The sequence below is a fragment of the Aspergillus aculeatus genome (assembly GCF_001890905.1).
Source record: "Aspergillus aculeatus ATCC 16872 unplaced genomic scaffold ASPACscaffold_16, whole genome shotgun sequence".
Classification (NCBI taxonomy): Eukaryota; Fungi; Ascomycota; class Eurotiomycetes; order Eurotiales; family Aspergillaceae; genus Aspergillus; species Aspergillus aculeatus.
In genome coordinates, this window is record NW_017962991.1 from 321,119 (window position 1) to 337,402 (window position 16,284).

Sequence of the window (16,284 nt, forward strand, 5' to 3'; positions counted from 1 at the left end):
ACAGCACCTACTGGATAGTCACGATCAGCAGGTACACTACACTACTTCACTGCATGCATCATGTCCTACGTCTGATCCGCCTGTATGCACCAATCGATACATCCATTAATCGCTAGTAATCACCCAACACCGTGCATGCCCGAAAATACTATGTATGTGTTAAAACAAATGGCAAAAATACAAGTAACCCCGACCAACGGATCACTACATATTGGCCAGCTCGTGGTCAATCTGTTTGTCGAGGAAGGCCCGTTTGTCGCCCATCAACGTCGTTTGCAATCGTTGCTCAACCAATGCGCGCACTGTGCCAGATTAGTAAGTAACCGAAACAACCACCCAGGCAAATCACTTACCCTGCTTCTTCGTCACCGTGTCCAAATCCACCTCGGCCAAGCAGCTGCGAATCGCCTCCGTGATCGAGGCCTCGTCCGGCCCACTGCCCCCGCGGAAATCGAACGCGCTCACCGGTCGAGAGGAGTAACCCCCCACCGGACTGCGCGAGTTGGGCCGCGGCCCACCGAGCAGGTTCTCCGTGCTCTGCATCAATCCCACACTGTGGCGGTTCGTCGCCATCCCACTGTCCTGGAACTGGCTCAAGTTGCCCATCGACATGTGGCGCGACACGTTGTGGCTGCTCTGGTGAGGGTTGTCCGTGTACCTCGTGAAGCTGGACAGATGCGATTGGCGGTTGCCCGGCGTGTTGAGGAAAGGTGCCGGCGACTGCGGTGGCATGTAAGGGCTGCTGTGGCGACCCTGCCCGGGGAAGCCCGTCAGGATCGTCGACGCCGGCTTGACCGACGAATACTGCGAGTGCATGTCGTCCATTTCCATCGCCATCTCGTCACCAAAACGCCCAGAGTACAGCTTCTCCTGGCTCATGCCGAAGTCACCGCGACGCCCGGGGAGATTGTTGGCCAGAGCATAGTCGTCCCAGCGCTGCAGCGGAATGCTGCGCGGGTCGAATTTGTCTTCCTCCACCGCCACCACCTTCTTGTCTCCCTTCTCACCAATCACGACACGCGTGTTACCCCAACTGAAATCATCCTGTTTCCAAAAAGAGTACAGCGGCAGAACGAAGTTGTAGACCGGGTAGGCACACAGATAGATGATCATCCATCCGATGTGTTGCCACTGGCGCTTGAGAAGGAAGATGATCGCCTGGAGACCGTACACACCCGCCAAGATAATGATCGAGATGATCGGGAACTGACCCGTGCCACTTCCAACCAGATACAATAGGTATCCCAGGTAGACACACGTGGCCGGAAGAATAAGCGTACCAATAAGATCAACCAGGACGACGAACCGCATACTGAACAGACAGAAGCCACACATATCCTTCAATGCCGCAACCTCAACCAGGTTATGGATGGTGGAGTTGATCCAACGACGTCTCTGCGAGAGCAGGACGGACCATGTCTCGGGCGCGGCCGTACTAGCGTAGGCATCGGGGATGAACTTGTAGGACATGTGGGGGAAATGCTTCGTCATGAGGGTGGTCAGGAAACGATCCTCTCCCAGGGACAAAAGGTTCTTCTTGTGAAGGGTGTCCACTTCAGGGTCGGCATATTCGACGATGACCTGATCGGAAATGATAAGCGGACGACCCTTGTCGGCGGTGCGCAAGCGATACATGCAGAAACTAAAACCTGTTAGTAGCACTTGAGACACTCTGGGATCAAGTAACTTACCATCCCGGAAGACAGGTGACGGTGCCGAAAAGCGATTCGAATGCCTTGGCCAAATGGTGAGAAATGTAGTACTCGTAGACCTGGATCATCGTCCACCAACTCCGCTCCTCGTTCTGAAGACTGGTCTCGCCACAAATACCGGCAATCCGCGCATCATTGGCACATGCAGCCACAAGTCGATTCAGTGAATCTTCCCGCACACTAGTATCGGCATCCACCATCAGGCAGTACTCGTACAGCTCGGGGTCAACGCCAATCACGTTGTTGATCTGATGGAAGATCTCAAGCTCGAGCGGCGTCATGGGGGAGCGATGGTGCACGCGGTTCAGGAACTGCATCAACAGAATCTGCGAGTCACGCTTGCCACGGTTTCCAGGCTTGGGCTTGCTCTGCTCCGACTCCTTACCGACCTTCACCACAACGATGTACGGAACCACATTGCCTTCATATTCGTAGAGACCAGAGTATACCTTTCCGTAGTTCAGTTGTTCATTCCCTTGTCCAATGGCCTTGCAGGGTAACGCAGGAGGATCGATCTTGGGATCCACCCCAAGAATATCCAGCACGATCTTGGGAGTTGGCCGGTCATTACCACCACCGACAATCATACCGTCACAGATCACGAAGATGAGCTTCCGCTTGTTATCATATTCGAGGGCAGTAAGCGAGTCCAGACCTTGCCGCAGCGCATCCTCACCTTCGGTGTAGGCAGGAACCATGCAGATAACGAATTTGTCTTGCGGAGCAGGCCGACGCTTGGTACCGAACTGCAGAGCGGCAAGGAACTTGACAACAATCACAGCACAGATCATAACCGTGAAAGCCAGCAGAATCCAGTTGTTGACCGTACACCTTGGGCTGTTGCGGAAATCGACTTTGCCCTTGTAGAAAACGTAGTCCAGGCACGTCTGGGCATTGCGGAAATCCGTGCTGTTTCCCCACTTCGACGTGACGTCCTCACCGGCATAGTCCTTGAAAAGTGTGGTCACGCTGCTGGGAAGGTAGTCATATCCGTCGCTGTCATCGAACAAATCGGCCGTGTAGAAATAATCCGTCAGATCATAAATCTTCTCATTGACAATGACCCAGTACCGCGAACTTGACTCAGCCTGCTCCTTGACCGTCTTTCGGGTCCAAACAAGAGGTCCCTTGTAGTACCCTTTCATTTTGGGTAGGAAGATGTCCTCATACCACGTAATGTTGTGCAGCGCCGTGGTCGTGCTTGGCGTTTCATAGGGACCACACTTGTGTTCCGCATTAGGGTATTCAATGGCGCTGGTGTCGTTGTATTGCATTTGAACTGACTGTTCCGTGACAAAGTGGCCGCAGAAACGAGTTAGTGGGGGAGGGAAGTACGGATCCAGGATCTCGCCGGCGAACGGCTTCATGTTGGTGGTGGTCGTCTCAATACTGCTGTCACTGTGCTGTTTACGCCAGAACTTGCTGATGTCATATACGTTTCCATGGACACTGACGTAGAAGTCATTGTTGCCCACATGCCAGCTGAGTTCCTTTTCGTTCCAGACTTTGTTCTTGTTCGGACACAGAAGGTCGCCGAAAGCGATGATATAGAAGCAGACAATGCCGTTGAACAGCAGGATAAGGAAGACGAGAACGAACTTCTCTCTCCAGGCCATCCGGACGTCAGGACGCTTCATGCGACCAAACCAGCGGAGGGCGAAAGAGGGGATCCAAAAGGTCAACGCCCACACAAAGGCGACCCAGGCACGTCGCACCTTGGTAATGGGCTTCTTCTCGATGTGCTTACCGTCTCCAAATTCCGGATCAAGCTCGCCTTCGTACCGGGCATAATCCTCGTCCCACTTCCGCGTATCGCCTTTGCTGCCGAGGCCGTAATCGCCTCCACTCATGTGAAGCGTGTTGGGGACACTGGGCGCAATAGACTTGGCCAGGCCACCATGAACGCTGGGCACGAGGGTACTTTGTCTTTGAAGCAGGTCATCCCGGCTTCCCAGAAGACTGGTCGATTCTACGACCGGAGTTCCGGCGTAATGCGGGTCAAGCATAGTGCTGCCGTAGATAAACGGGTTCACTGGTGGCGACTCGTCCGGTTTGAGATCGAGCATCGTTTCAGCCTCCCACCAAGCGCTCTCTCGCATCCAGATACGCTGGTGACCGACGACCGCGTCGCCATTGGTCCATCCTCGTTCCATCAACCAACTTTCGACCCCTTCTCTGCCGTCGGCGCAGCCAAGTCGGTGGTAACGGCTCACGAACTCGTCCACATCGAAATCCGCGGTGAAATCGAGCTGCTTGAGTCGTCTGTTAGCCCATTCGGCAAACCGCCATTCGCGTAGTTGACGGGAGACTGCCGCCGCCGACCAGCCGGCAGCCGGGAGGGAAGGGTTAAGATTCTGGGGAAGCTCGTCCGTTGGGTGCAAAGAGATATGATGCCACACTCTGCTACTTCCCAGAGTGTTGATGAGATCGAAGCGACCCTTTTGGCCAACCGTGATACCTTCGCTTTCGACGGGCAGCAAAAGGCGTCGAAGGAAGGAGTCCCCTTCCACCTCGAAGCCGACTTTCTCGAGTACCTCCTGTCGCCGCGCGATTTCGTATTCACGTTCGCGCCAGGCATTTCCGGTGGTAATGCCAAGGTCGGGCTCGACCTGTGCCACTGCCGCGTTCACGTCGTTGGAAACTGCATGCCCAACCGCAGGCACGCTGACGCCGTCTTCCTTCATTTCCGCATTGATACCAATGCTATCGTCGAAGACTTCTCTCATTGCCAATGCTTTGCCCAGGGCGGGTCGAGGGATGTCCACCACCGTGATGGCAACAGTATCGTCGTCAGTCCATTGACCTCCAGGGCCGGAGCCACCGCTCATGCTGGGACTACTTTCTAGCATTGCTTGGAGCTCGTTCGAAATGGCCTCGTTCGCCCTGCCGATCACCCAATCGACAAGGGCTTCGTAAATTCCAGCAATCAGCACCTCCCGTTCATCGGTCGAGCACTTGCGGGCTAGAATTTCCGGGTCAATTCCTAGGAGGCCGCCGACCTCCTCACATGCCTCCTCGAGGTCCTCCTGATCGACGAGCAATCCTGCCGCATCGCCTAACTTCAGCAATCCGGCCAGTGTAGCCAGTAGGCCACGCAACGAGGCTCCCTTGATGCCGATGGCCTTGAGCGCGGCCCGGAAATCCTCTGCGGCAGCGGCATCGTCCGCTGTCGGGAGGTAGGATGGTGGGGTGTAGGTTCCGGACTTATTCAGCAGAGAATACTCCGATGCGTCCTTCAGGTTCAGGAACTCGCGCTCGGCGGGGGTGGACACTGAGGCTAGAAGGTAGTAGAAGACGTCAAACGCACGAAAGCCCGGCTCCGGGGCAATGTCGAGAAGTCCCTTGCGTACATTGATCCCGGACGTTGACAGCGACAACGTCAATCCTACAATGTCCCCTTTCAGATTGAAGGAGTAGCGAGCGGCAAGGGCGGAGTAGAGGGAATAAGAAGGATTGAAGGACGTCACAGCGGAGACGAAGGGTCGAAGAGCCGTCAGCGCGGTGAAGGTGACACTCGGGGTCGAAAGTGGCAGAGCCGCCAGGAATGGCTCCAAGATGGAAGGGGTCGACTGGTGTGCTGAGCTGTTGTAGGTTAGCAGAAAGTTTGTGCACAGCAGGATCTTGCATACCAAAGCACAATGCAGCCGTCCTCCGCTCGTCGGCGCGCATGCTCCCACGCCCGGAGCGCGATCTCACGGTCTATCGTGCCTCCATCCTGACCGTTTGAGGTGGCCCGCGAGGCAGTGACCCATGTATTCACCACCAGGCTTGTTGCTGCGTCGAGTTGATATGCTTGAGCCGAGTTGTAGTAGGCATGTAGCGCATTCAGAAGTGTGGTTGTTGTTACAGGGCTCGGTGAGTGTGCACCTGGCCGCGAGGTCGATAGGCCAGCGGAATGGCCCGAGTAAACGGAAAAGCGAGTGGACATGGTGGTTGTTCCTGTTCACAGCAGCTCACAACAGTCAAGTCGATATACTTTCTGGTTAAGAAGTTGCCCAAGCAGCCCGATCCAGTGTCCGATAAATGTATAGGCTGGGTGGCTGGTTATAGCATGGGTCTTGGGTTGGCTGATTCAAAGGCGGGCGATCAAGCCATGAGCATGTCTTGGTGGTTGTAGGACTGTAGCTTGTCGGTCAGAATAAAACCGTGTCGTGTTATGTGACTATCGACAAGTCCGATCAAAATAGTCTATCAAGTCTCGAGTATGTATCAGGTGAATGTCTTCTGAGCGAGTGTCAGGGACGGTAGTCGGTAGCGAATGTTGGAGGATCGATCGATTAAGATTAGAGTGCTTGGAGATGGGGGGGAATAACTCGAGAAAGCGAAAGACTGGAGGGAGATGAGGGGATAGGATAGCGACAGAGTTGAAGAACTGCACAAAAAAAGAGGAATTAAACAATGCAGGACAAGCAGCAACGGAGGGAACAAAAGCCAAGATGAAGATGCAACGCAACAGCGCAGGAAAGAAAGCAGCAGCGGCAGCAGAGAGGAGCGAGTTGATCGAATGTTGTTTGTACCAATACTTACGCTCTCTCTCTCAGTTACCAGTCAGAGCTTAGCTCGATCGGGATAGTCAGGTATGGGTATGGGTAAGTAAGTATGGGTCGGGGCGGGTTTGAAAATTACTGGGACATCGGGGGTAGATTACCGCTTACCGCCGACACTAGTACTGCGACTGTCTGCACATTACAGGGTGCTCACTAGCTCGGTAGATACCCGCCAACCTGCGGGCGCAGTTTGGGTTTCAATGTTGTCATGGGGTAATTTGCAATGACCAGGAGAGACGATCAGTTACTAGCCACTCAAACTAGCTAACTTTAAGCGGTCAAGTGCAGGAGACAGATACTACTCTGGAGTAAGCAGCAGAACTATCCATGGGTAGTCAACGTAGTCTCCGTATTCGGGCCAGGAGACCTTACTCAGGTGGTAGAATGGTGGTCAAATGGGCAGTTGAGACTAGTGACCTCCCTTTGACCCCCTTAATTGTGTCTCTGACTCCATTGCTCTCTTCACCGGGAAGACGATAAATTACTAGGTGCAATGAGTGTGGGTGTGTAAGTGTGTGTATCTCTTTCACTTCTATCTTTGCCTTCAAGCGAGGCTCGACCAATGTCATGTGGCGTGCTTAACGTACTTTGGCTGCAGCCAATCGGTGATGCGGAGTAGGATTGATCCATGGCTTTAGACCCTGGAGGGAAACCCTATAATTGGCAACAAAACTGAGTTGTTGTCTCACACCTCTTCAACAACTGTTCTTGTCTCAGGCAAGAGGCCAATTAAGGTGGCCGCCCTTGTCTTGCCACTCTTTGGCACTGCAGTCTCGCCGCTCTGCTATTTCTGGATATCTTTCCAGCATGGAGGGGTAGCTGTCATATGCTGTTCAGAGACAATTCTGCATCCAATTCATCCCGGATTGGCTGCGGCCGTGGATGGTAGTTTTTTTTTATTTTTATTTTTATTTTTTGTCATGGCAGGACACTTTTTATGCCTGCTCAACAAATGCTGTGCTGAGTCTGTTCGTGTGTTACCAGACTACCAGATACCCACACACCAGTCTGACTACTACACGGGCAAAGTGTCCAAACCATGGTGATACGTGTAAGAAAGTTAAGCCTGACTCGGACGCTGTAATGGTACTACGGTAATATCGATTTCGCTTGCTAGCCACCTCGCATGAATTGCCTCCTCCCCATCAATATCAATAGATTGCTGTAAATTGTCGCTGCAGAAGTTAGTGTTGTCGGGGTACGGAGTACAGAACGACAGAGAGAGGGGGCAAAAGAGGGAGGAAAGGGTGCACAGCTGACTAAGGAACCCTGTCTCTCTTTTGTTGGAGAGGGAAGGGGAAAAAACAACAAACGAAAGGGGGGTTTTTATCTCTTCCCTTCCTTTCCCTTCCCTCCTCCAGTCTTCCCCCAACTTCGTGGGTCCGGGCAAGGAAAAGAAGAAAAGATTCCCACTTTTTTTTTCTCGTCGATGCTGTTGGTCACAAAAGCACCCCTAGTTTCACGCTTGGCTGGATTGGGGAATGAGATCGAATGATCGCTCCACTCCACCCGAATTCTTCCTTTTGGGTTGGATTGTGCTGCTAACTGCTCAGGGTCTCCCGGATGATCCTGATCACCAACCACAGACGGTACAAAATGTGGTGCTCCAAACTTGGCATCACCGTCAGACTGGATCGAGTCTTCGAGTTTGACTACTTATGATCTCAAATGTCTCTCTTTCTGGAGGATCTCCATATCAGATCCTGTCCGCTTCCCGAGTCTCCATCATCATGACTGCACGTCTGCTCTCTGCATGCCGCATGGGTTTATTGAGTCCACTGCCTCTACCACACCCCGTTTCACCCTCCACATCCTATACGATGCGTGGAAGAATCCGCGCGTCGTCCGAACCCGCCCTGACTGGCAACTGCATCAGTCAGGGAAGTTGGAGCCCCTCCCCTCCCCCCTTTTCGACCCTGCGCGGGTGGCGCTGAATGATTGACATGGGATTGTTTCTGTTGCGCCAGCATTGGATGGGCAGCCCTCGTCTCACATTCTCAGCTGGTAATTCTAATTCTGACTCGAGGGGGGGCGGGCGGGCAGCAGGAGAGCAGAGCGAAGAGGTATTCTATCTGAGACCTCGCGGGAAACCACAAAGACAAGACCAATGGTAATTATGGGTCTTGTTTACAGCGTATGTTTATTGATCGAAATCGAAACGATTGGTACCTCAGGGCCCGGCCCCCCCGACCCTAACCTTTGAGGTCAGCCCGTCAGCCAGTCGAGCCTGAGCCAGAGACCAGACCATTCCATTCCCAGGGAAGCTTCGCCCAACCGGTTTCTGTACAGCCCTCCACCTGGATTCGGATCCGCGGGCCCTCGGCTGTCAGGTGCAGGATGCAGCCTCCAAAAATAATTCTCCCCTAGCAGCATGGGATGGGATGGGCTTGGATTTTATGCTCTATTTCTCGTAATGGCCGAAGAAAGGATGCTGCTAATCTGTAGACTACTACCGTAAGAGCAGGTTGCCCGGCAATTAGTGAAGAAAATCGATAATAATAACAAAAGAGATAGTGAAGAGTGGTGAAATGAAAAATACGTAACCTCAGCTCTTTACCAGTGTACTAGTAACTTTCAACCTAATGTCCCCTCTTTTTTTCTCTGTGTTTCTTTTCTTCCCTCTCCCCCGCCGCCGCCCATAAAAAGATCCATCCATACGGACTTACCCCATACGGTAATATACTTACCAGACTGGACCAGGAGTGGATTCCCTTTATCAACATTGTCCGATGCGTTTGTCTTGTCTGTCTGTCCCCAGAAAAAGCTACCCGTTGTTCACTGGTGTTGCTTCTTCCTCTTCCTCCTTCGAATTCCCATCGCTCTGTTGCTCCTTCGCCGTTTTTGTGGTTGTTGTGATTGTGATTGTGTTTGACATCTGATAATCCTAATCTTAATCTCCTTCCCATTGCCCCCGTCATCGACGTTCGCTTCATCTCACTTGGCGCCCGCCATTTACAATCGCTTCAAACCAACTTGCGCCCCCCTCCCATCTACCCCCCAACTCTGCGGGCTACCTCCAGTCGCTTCTCTTGACCTTGAAGTTTGGGGCATCATTCAAACTTTGTTTCAAGCGCAGATTGCTATGATCAGTGCAGGAAATGTACCTATGTTACTTTGACTGACTATCAAGCATTGTCCATTCGAGGTAATCGCAACATTCCTGGGCCCGGAACAACAACACGCGTTTTACTTCGGCCGAGCATAGCAAGAAAGGATTCCACTAAATTTGACATCGATCCAACTGCTCCCACCTCTAAGATAACTTCGAGGTCGCTATTGTGAGCAGCTTCAACATTCGGCCTGACCCACGACCTGGGTCTTGAGGCGTAAACACCGCGAACATGGTTGCACATGCCACCGCGGGACACACCCCGTCTCATGCACAATCCTCACTACCGTCATTACCTTCACATCTGCAGTCTGACACACACCTGACTGCACACTTGGCCAGCCGGTAATGAAGCCCATGTGAGCTCGTCAAAGGAATTCAGGTTGCTAACGGTGTGACACTGTAGATTCCATGTCGGATTACCAACTGCTCGCTTGTCATCGCAAGCTTTGATTAGTCTCAACACATATACCTCATCTGCCAAAGGTCCTGATGGCGACAAAGAGGGCAGTGCTATGGGAGAGGCGGAGGACCTGGCCAGGCGGGCATTCACTCGTCTCGGTGCACGGGGAGAGAACCAGGCCATTGTTTTCCTGTAAGCCCCTTGGTGGTCGTCACAGTTGGGACGAAAGCTAACAAGATAACTCAGTGGTGAGAGTGGCTCCGGAAAGACCACCCTTCGTTCTCACATCGTTTCGGCCTTCCTCTCGTTCTCCTCCACCCCTCTATCCTCGAAGCTGTCATACGCTGCTTTCGTCTTCGACACCCTCACGACAACCAAGTCCCTGACCACGCCGACTGCATCCAAAGCTGGGCTTTTCTTGGAACTCCAGTACGATGGCTCCTCATCAGTGAACCCCACCCTAATCGGTGGTAAGATTATCGACCACAGACTTGAGCGCAGTCGCATTGCTTCCGTTCCTACTGGCGAACGAAGCTTTCACGTCCTTTACTATCTCCTTGCTGGAACGAGTGCTGCCGAGAAGACCCATCTAGGGTTCGACAATTCGATCCACGTCTCGACCGCGGCCGGCAAGCTGTCTTCCGCCTCGATCGGCCACAAACGATGGAGATATCTGGGTCATCCCACCCAGCTCAAGGTGGGCATCAACGACGCCGATGGATTCCAGCACTTTAAAACTGCATTGAGAAAGTTAGAGTTCCCCCGCAGTGAAATCGCGGAGCTGTGTCAGATGTTGGCGACGATCCTTCATCTGGGACAACTTGATTTCGTGAGCGGACAGACCACGACGACCGGGGCGGAAGAATCTGGCGGATACTCTCACGAGGGTGGCGAGAAGGTTACCGTCGTCAGAAACAAGGATGTTTTGTCCATCATTGCGGCCTTCCTGGGCTTGAGTGTGGAACAACTCGAGACCAGTTTTGGCTACAAGACGAAGACCATCCGCCGGGAGCGCGTCACTGTTATGTTGGATCCCAAGGGGGCACGGCAGAATGCGGATGATTTGGCCAGGACCCTGTACTCTCTCCTGGTGGCATATGTGATTGAGACCATCAATCAGAAGATCTGCGCCGCCGAGGACAGTGTGGCCAACACCGTCTCGGTCGTCGACTTCCCTGGTTTCTCTCAAGTCAGCGCAACCGGCTCGACGTTGGATCAGCTGCTGAGCAATGCGGCGACGGAGTCCCTGTACAATTTCTGCCTGCAATCTTTCTTCGACCGGAAGGCAGATATGCTGGAACGGGAAGAGGTTTCCGTGCCAGCGACGAGCTATTTCGACAACGTTGATACCGTGCGAGGCCTGTTGAAACCCGCAAACGGTTTATTGAGTATCCTCGATGACCAGACTAGGCGTGGTAGGACAGACTCTCAATTCCTCGAATCGGTAAGAAGACGTTTTGAAAACAAGAACCCCGCTATCACCGTTGGTTCCACTGGCCAAGCCACGGGTGTGGTCTCCCAGCATGCACGCACTTCGTTCACAGTGAAGCACTTTGCTGGCGAAGTCGAATACCCTGTTCATGGTCTTCTTGAGGAGAACGGTGATATGATCTCCGGAGATCTGATGAATCTCATGAAGTCCACGAACAGCGAATTTGTGAGAGATCTGTTTGGCCAGGAGGCCCTACACACGGTTACGCATCCCCAAGAGAAGACCGCCATTGTACAAGCGCAAGTTAGCTCGAAGCCGCTGCGTATGCCCAGTATGGCCAGGCGTAAAAATGGCCCGTCTTCCCGTCCCATGTTCGATGCGCCGCCGCCTATCGAGGACAGAGACGAGATTGAGAGTCAGGCTGACAGTACGTCGAGGAGTTCCGGAAGACGCAAGAGCGCCATGATTGCCAGTGGCATCCAGGGCGCTGCCGGACAGTTCCTGTCTTCGTTAGACATTGTCAATAAATGCCTGAGCTCCCCCAACTTGAACCCTTACTTCGTTTTCTGCCTGAAGCCCAATGATCGACGTATCGCCAATCAATTCGACAGCAAATGTGTCCGCGCGCAAGTACAGACATTCGGCATCACGGAAATCAGCCAGCGACTGAGGAATGCAGACTTCAGTGTCTTCCTCCCATTCGCTGAGTTCCTGGGTCTAGCTGAAATTGGCAATGTTGTGGTGGGAAGCGACAGGGAGAAGGCTGAGGTTGTCCTTGATGAAAAGCGATGGCCGGGGAATGAAGCCCGAGTCGGCAGCACAGGTGTCTTCCTTAGCGAGCGTTGCTGGGCGGACCTTGCAAAGGTCGGCGAGCGCGTGGTCCCCGTCTACGCTGCAGGTGAAGGCTCCGACGAAGGCGGGGACGGTCTGCTTCACCCGCAGACCGCGAACTACCATGATTCCAAAGTCCGACTCCTTGGCCCGGCGGACCAGTCGCCGGGTGGTTTCATATACGGCGAGGAAGGAAAGCAAGGGTATTTTGGTAGTCGCGATCTCGATGGACGCTCCGAGGCTGGTGCTTCTGCCTTCAACTCCGGAGACATGTTCCGGAATTTGGATACCCGTGAGCAGATGTTGGAAAAGGGCAATGACAAAAACATGGAGGAGATCGAAGACATACCTGTGTCTGGTAGTCGCAAAAGGTGGATGTTCCTCGTCTATCTGCTAACGTGGTACATCCCTGACTTCACCATCAAACTCCTCGGTCGTATGAAGCGCAAGGATGTGCGAATTGCCTGGCGTGAAAAGCTTGCGATCAATCTGATCATCTGGTTCTGCTGTCTCGTCGCCATATTCTTCATTGTTGTCTTTCCTTCCTTGATTTGTCCCACACAGCATGTTTACTCGTCTGCCGAGCTGTCTTCGCACAACGGCAAAGATGGACACAGCTCTTTCGTCGCAGTTCGGGGTGTGGTTTTCAATTTGGGCAAATTCATGCCCGCGCACTACCCCGATATCGTGCCCGAATCAGCTCTCAAGAAATACGCAGGCACGGATGCCACCGGTCTGTTCCCTGTGCAGGTCTCAGCTCTGTGCCCCGGCACGACAGGAGAAGTGGATCCTACGGTGCTTTTGGACTACTCAGCGACCAACGTCTCAGGCTCTGCCACCACTGTCAGTTCCACCGATACCAACATGCAGTACCACGACTTCCGCTATTTCACCAACGACTACCGGCCGGATTGGTTCCAGGAGCAAATGATTTCACTCAGATCAAATTACTTTAAAGGTTGGGTCGGTTACACACCAGAGTACATCAAGACCCTTGGTGAAAAGTCCCAGTACATTGGAAGTATCAACGGCAAGGTCTATGATTTGACGACGTATGTTGCAGGAGGTCGGAGAGTGGAAGCCCCGGAGGGCAAGACGGTCCCTGCCGACGTCAACCGCGACTTTATGAGTACTTTGGTCGTCTCTCTCTTCCAGGACCTTCCAGGTCGGGATTTGACGAAGTATTGGGAGAACCTGAAAATTACCGACGTCATGCGCCAGCGTATGCAGCTGTGCTTGGACAATCTCTTTTTCGTGGGTCATGTCGATACCCGTAACTCGGCTCAATGTCTGTTTGCACGATACTTCATTCTGGCAATCTCCATCTTCATTGTTTCGGTCGTGGTTTTCAAGTTCCTTGCTGCCCTGCAGTTTACAAGGAAGAATCTCCCGGAGAATCTTGATAAGTTCATCATCTGTCAAGTTCCAGCCTACACGGAAGACGAAGACTCTCTACGCCGTGCCATTGATTCCATGGCTCGCATGCGTTATGATGACAAGCGGAAACTCCTTGTTGTCATTTGCGATGGTATGATTATCGGGCAAGGCAACGATCGTCCTACCCCAAGAATTGTCCTGGATATTTTAGGAGTCCCAGAATCCGTCGATCCTGAGCCTCTCAGCTTCGAAAGTCTGGGCGAAGGACAGAAGCAACACAATATGGGTAAGATCTATTCAGGTCTCTACGAGGTTCAAGGTCACATTGTCCCCTTCCTTGTTGTTGTCAAGGTTGGAAAGCCTTCCGAGGTGGCTCGCCCTGGTAACCGTGGAAAGCGTGATTCTCAGATGGTACTCATGCGATTCTTGAACCGCGTACACTACAACTTGGCTATGAGTCCGATGGAGCTGGAAATGTATCACCAGATCCGCAACATCATCGGTGTAAATCCTACCTTCTATGAATTTATTCTACAGGTCGATGCCGATACCGTTGTCGCCCCGGATGCAGCAACACGCTTCGTCTCTACGCTGTTGGCTGATACTCAAATCATTGGTCTTTGCGGTGAAACTGCTTTGTCTAACGCTAAACACTCGGCCATCACCATGATGCAAGTCTACGAATACTACATCTCACACAACATGATCAAGGCATTTGAGAGTCTGTTCGGATCAGTCACTTGTCTGCCCGGTTGTTTCACAATGTACCGCATTCGCTCTGCGGAGAGTGGAAAGCCTCTGTTCGTCAGCAAAGAGGTTATCGATGCCTACTCCGAAATCCGCGTTGATACACTCCACATGAAGAACCTGCTGCATCTTGGTGAAGATCGTTATCTTACCACACTTTTGATGAAATTCCATCCCAAGTTCAAGACCAAGTACATCATCGCTGCCAAGGCCTGGACTATCGCGCCTGAGAGCTTTGCTGTGTTCCTGTCGCAGCGTCGTCGTTGGATCAACTCAACTGTCCATAACTTGATGGAGTTGGTGCCTCTGCAGCAGCTCTGTGGTTTCTGCTGTTTCAGTATGCGTTTCATTGTCTTTGTCGACTTGCTCAGTACCGTCATTCAGCCTGTTACCTTGGCTTATATCGCGTACTTGATCTACTACCTCGTCACCGATACTTCGACTATTCCCTGGACCACTTTTGTTCTCCTTGCTGCCATCTACGGTCTCCAGGCACTCATCTTCATCTTCCGTCGCAAGTGGGAAATGCTCGGATGGATGCTCATCTACCTATTGGGTCTCCCTATCTCTTCCCTGGCTCTGCCTTTGTACTCCTTCTGGCACATGGATGACTTCTCCTGGGGTAACACCCGTGTTATCACTGGAGAGAAAGGTCGCAAGGTCGTCATCTCAGATGAGGGCAAGTTCGATCCGGCGTCCATTCCGAAGAAGACGTGGGACGAGTATCAGGCCGAACTGTGGGAGGCGCAAACTTCCCGGGACGATCGCTCCGAAGTCTCTGGCATATCTTATGCCACCAAGTCCTACCACCCCATGCAATCTGAGTACGGGTTCCCGCCCTCGCGGCCCATGTCTCAATTCGGCATGCCTCGCTACTCCTCTCGGATGTCCTTGGCCCAATCGGAGATTATGAGCCGTCACATGGACTTGGAGATGGAAGACCTGTCTCATCTGCCTAGCGATGATGCTATCCTGGCTGAAATCCGGGACATCCTCCGCACGGCGGATCTAATGACGGTTACGAAGAAGAGCATCAAGCAGGAGCTTGAGCGACGATTCGGTGTCGCGTTGGATGCTAAGCGTCCCTACATCAACTCAGGTAAGAAGCCTTGTTTGGTCCTTTGTGGGTTAAATCTATGGTTACTAACTTCTTCACAGCTACTGAGGCCATTCTCGCCGGTCACCTCTAGGTGAAGATCGCATAGCTGTAGTCTTCAACTTTCATGATAAACACGCCCTTGCTACCGTCTTGGCGAGATTTTCCTCCCATAATCATTACTGCTTGTTATTGATCGTCATGCATCGCCGCCGCTTTCTCCCCTTCCCACCTGGGCCCCATTCCGAACCTTCATGTCTATCCGACCTCTTGACATCTCTGACACAGTTGCCAATAAAATGTTCCCACCGGTTTCTCGACTGTGTTGTTATTTCCCATTGATCTGTTTCGCTCCATTTATCTCTTGGCATTGGCGTTTGTACATTACCACATGTGTGGCATATTTTATTCCTGCCTCCTTTCCTGCGCCTCAAGGATGTATTATTTGAGCGGACAAAGATTTTATTCTCCTGCTGTTTCATTGTTACTTTTTGTGTCAAATCCTCTATCTCTATTTCCATCCATATTAGATGAGTCTCGAGGGTTGGTGGATAACTAATATCCCTTTTCCATATTGACGATCATTGCGTACATAGATTGAGGCGAAAAACTTGAATGCTATTTTTGGGGTCTCATATTTAATGATTGTGTAGTAAGGAGTTACCTGGTAGTGTTAACGCTTTGATACGTCTGGAACATGGAACTGATTCATTGGTGGTCTCGGTGGTTGACAAACTCTGAGTGTGGAAATCCGTGTAGTTCATAGGCCGTATCACGAGTCAGGATATTGTGGCAGTATCATTGAGAATAGAACTAGGATTCTTCATTTCCATGCACATATATATGTATGTTACAGGGTATAGACATGCTGAATAAGTACATGGAATCAGGTGTGATGCATTGCACGTTTAGATGTATGCCGCAGTCATGTTCATTATGGTAGGTATGTACTGTACGTTGCAAGATACAGATTCAGCTGGGGGTGCTTGGTGGATTGTATCATTTACACCATGAATCGCCTCTCGGTTGG

At 52.2% G+C, this 16,284-nt stretch overlaps 2 protein-coding genes across 2 annotated transcripts; one reads left to right on the forward strand and one right to left on the reverse strand.

Annotated features, from left to right (window-relative positions):
* Window positions 1-204: 204 nt before the first annotated feature.
* csmB (putative chitin synthase) lies at window positions 205-5,640 on the reverse strand (the record flags this gene model as incomplete). Its single annotated transcript, XM_020200041.1, has 4 exons — window positions 205-302; window positions 354-1,642; window positions 1,692-5,294; window positions 5,342-5,640. The coding sequence occupies 4 exons, from the start codon at window positions 5,638-5,640 to the stop codon at window positions 205-207; spliced, it is 5,289 nt and encodes a 1,762-aa protein (XP_020052841.1).
* A 3,960-nt stretch (window positions 5,641-9,600) lies between these two features.
* chsE (chitin synthase class Va) lies at window positions 9,601-15,348 on the forward strand (the record flags this gene model as incomplete). Its single annotated transcript, XM_020201826.1, has 4 exons — window positions 9,601-9,713; window positions 9,775-9,963; window positions 10,018-15,257; window positions 15,317-15,348. The coding sequence occupies 4 exons, from the start codon at window positions 9,601-9,603 to the stop codon at window positions 15,346-15,348; spliced, it is 5,574 nt and encodes a 1,857-aa protein (XP_020052842.1).
* Window positions 15,349-16,284: the final 936 nt, after the last annotated feature.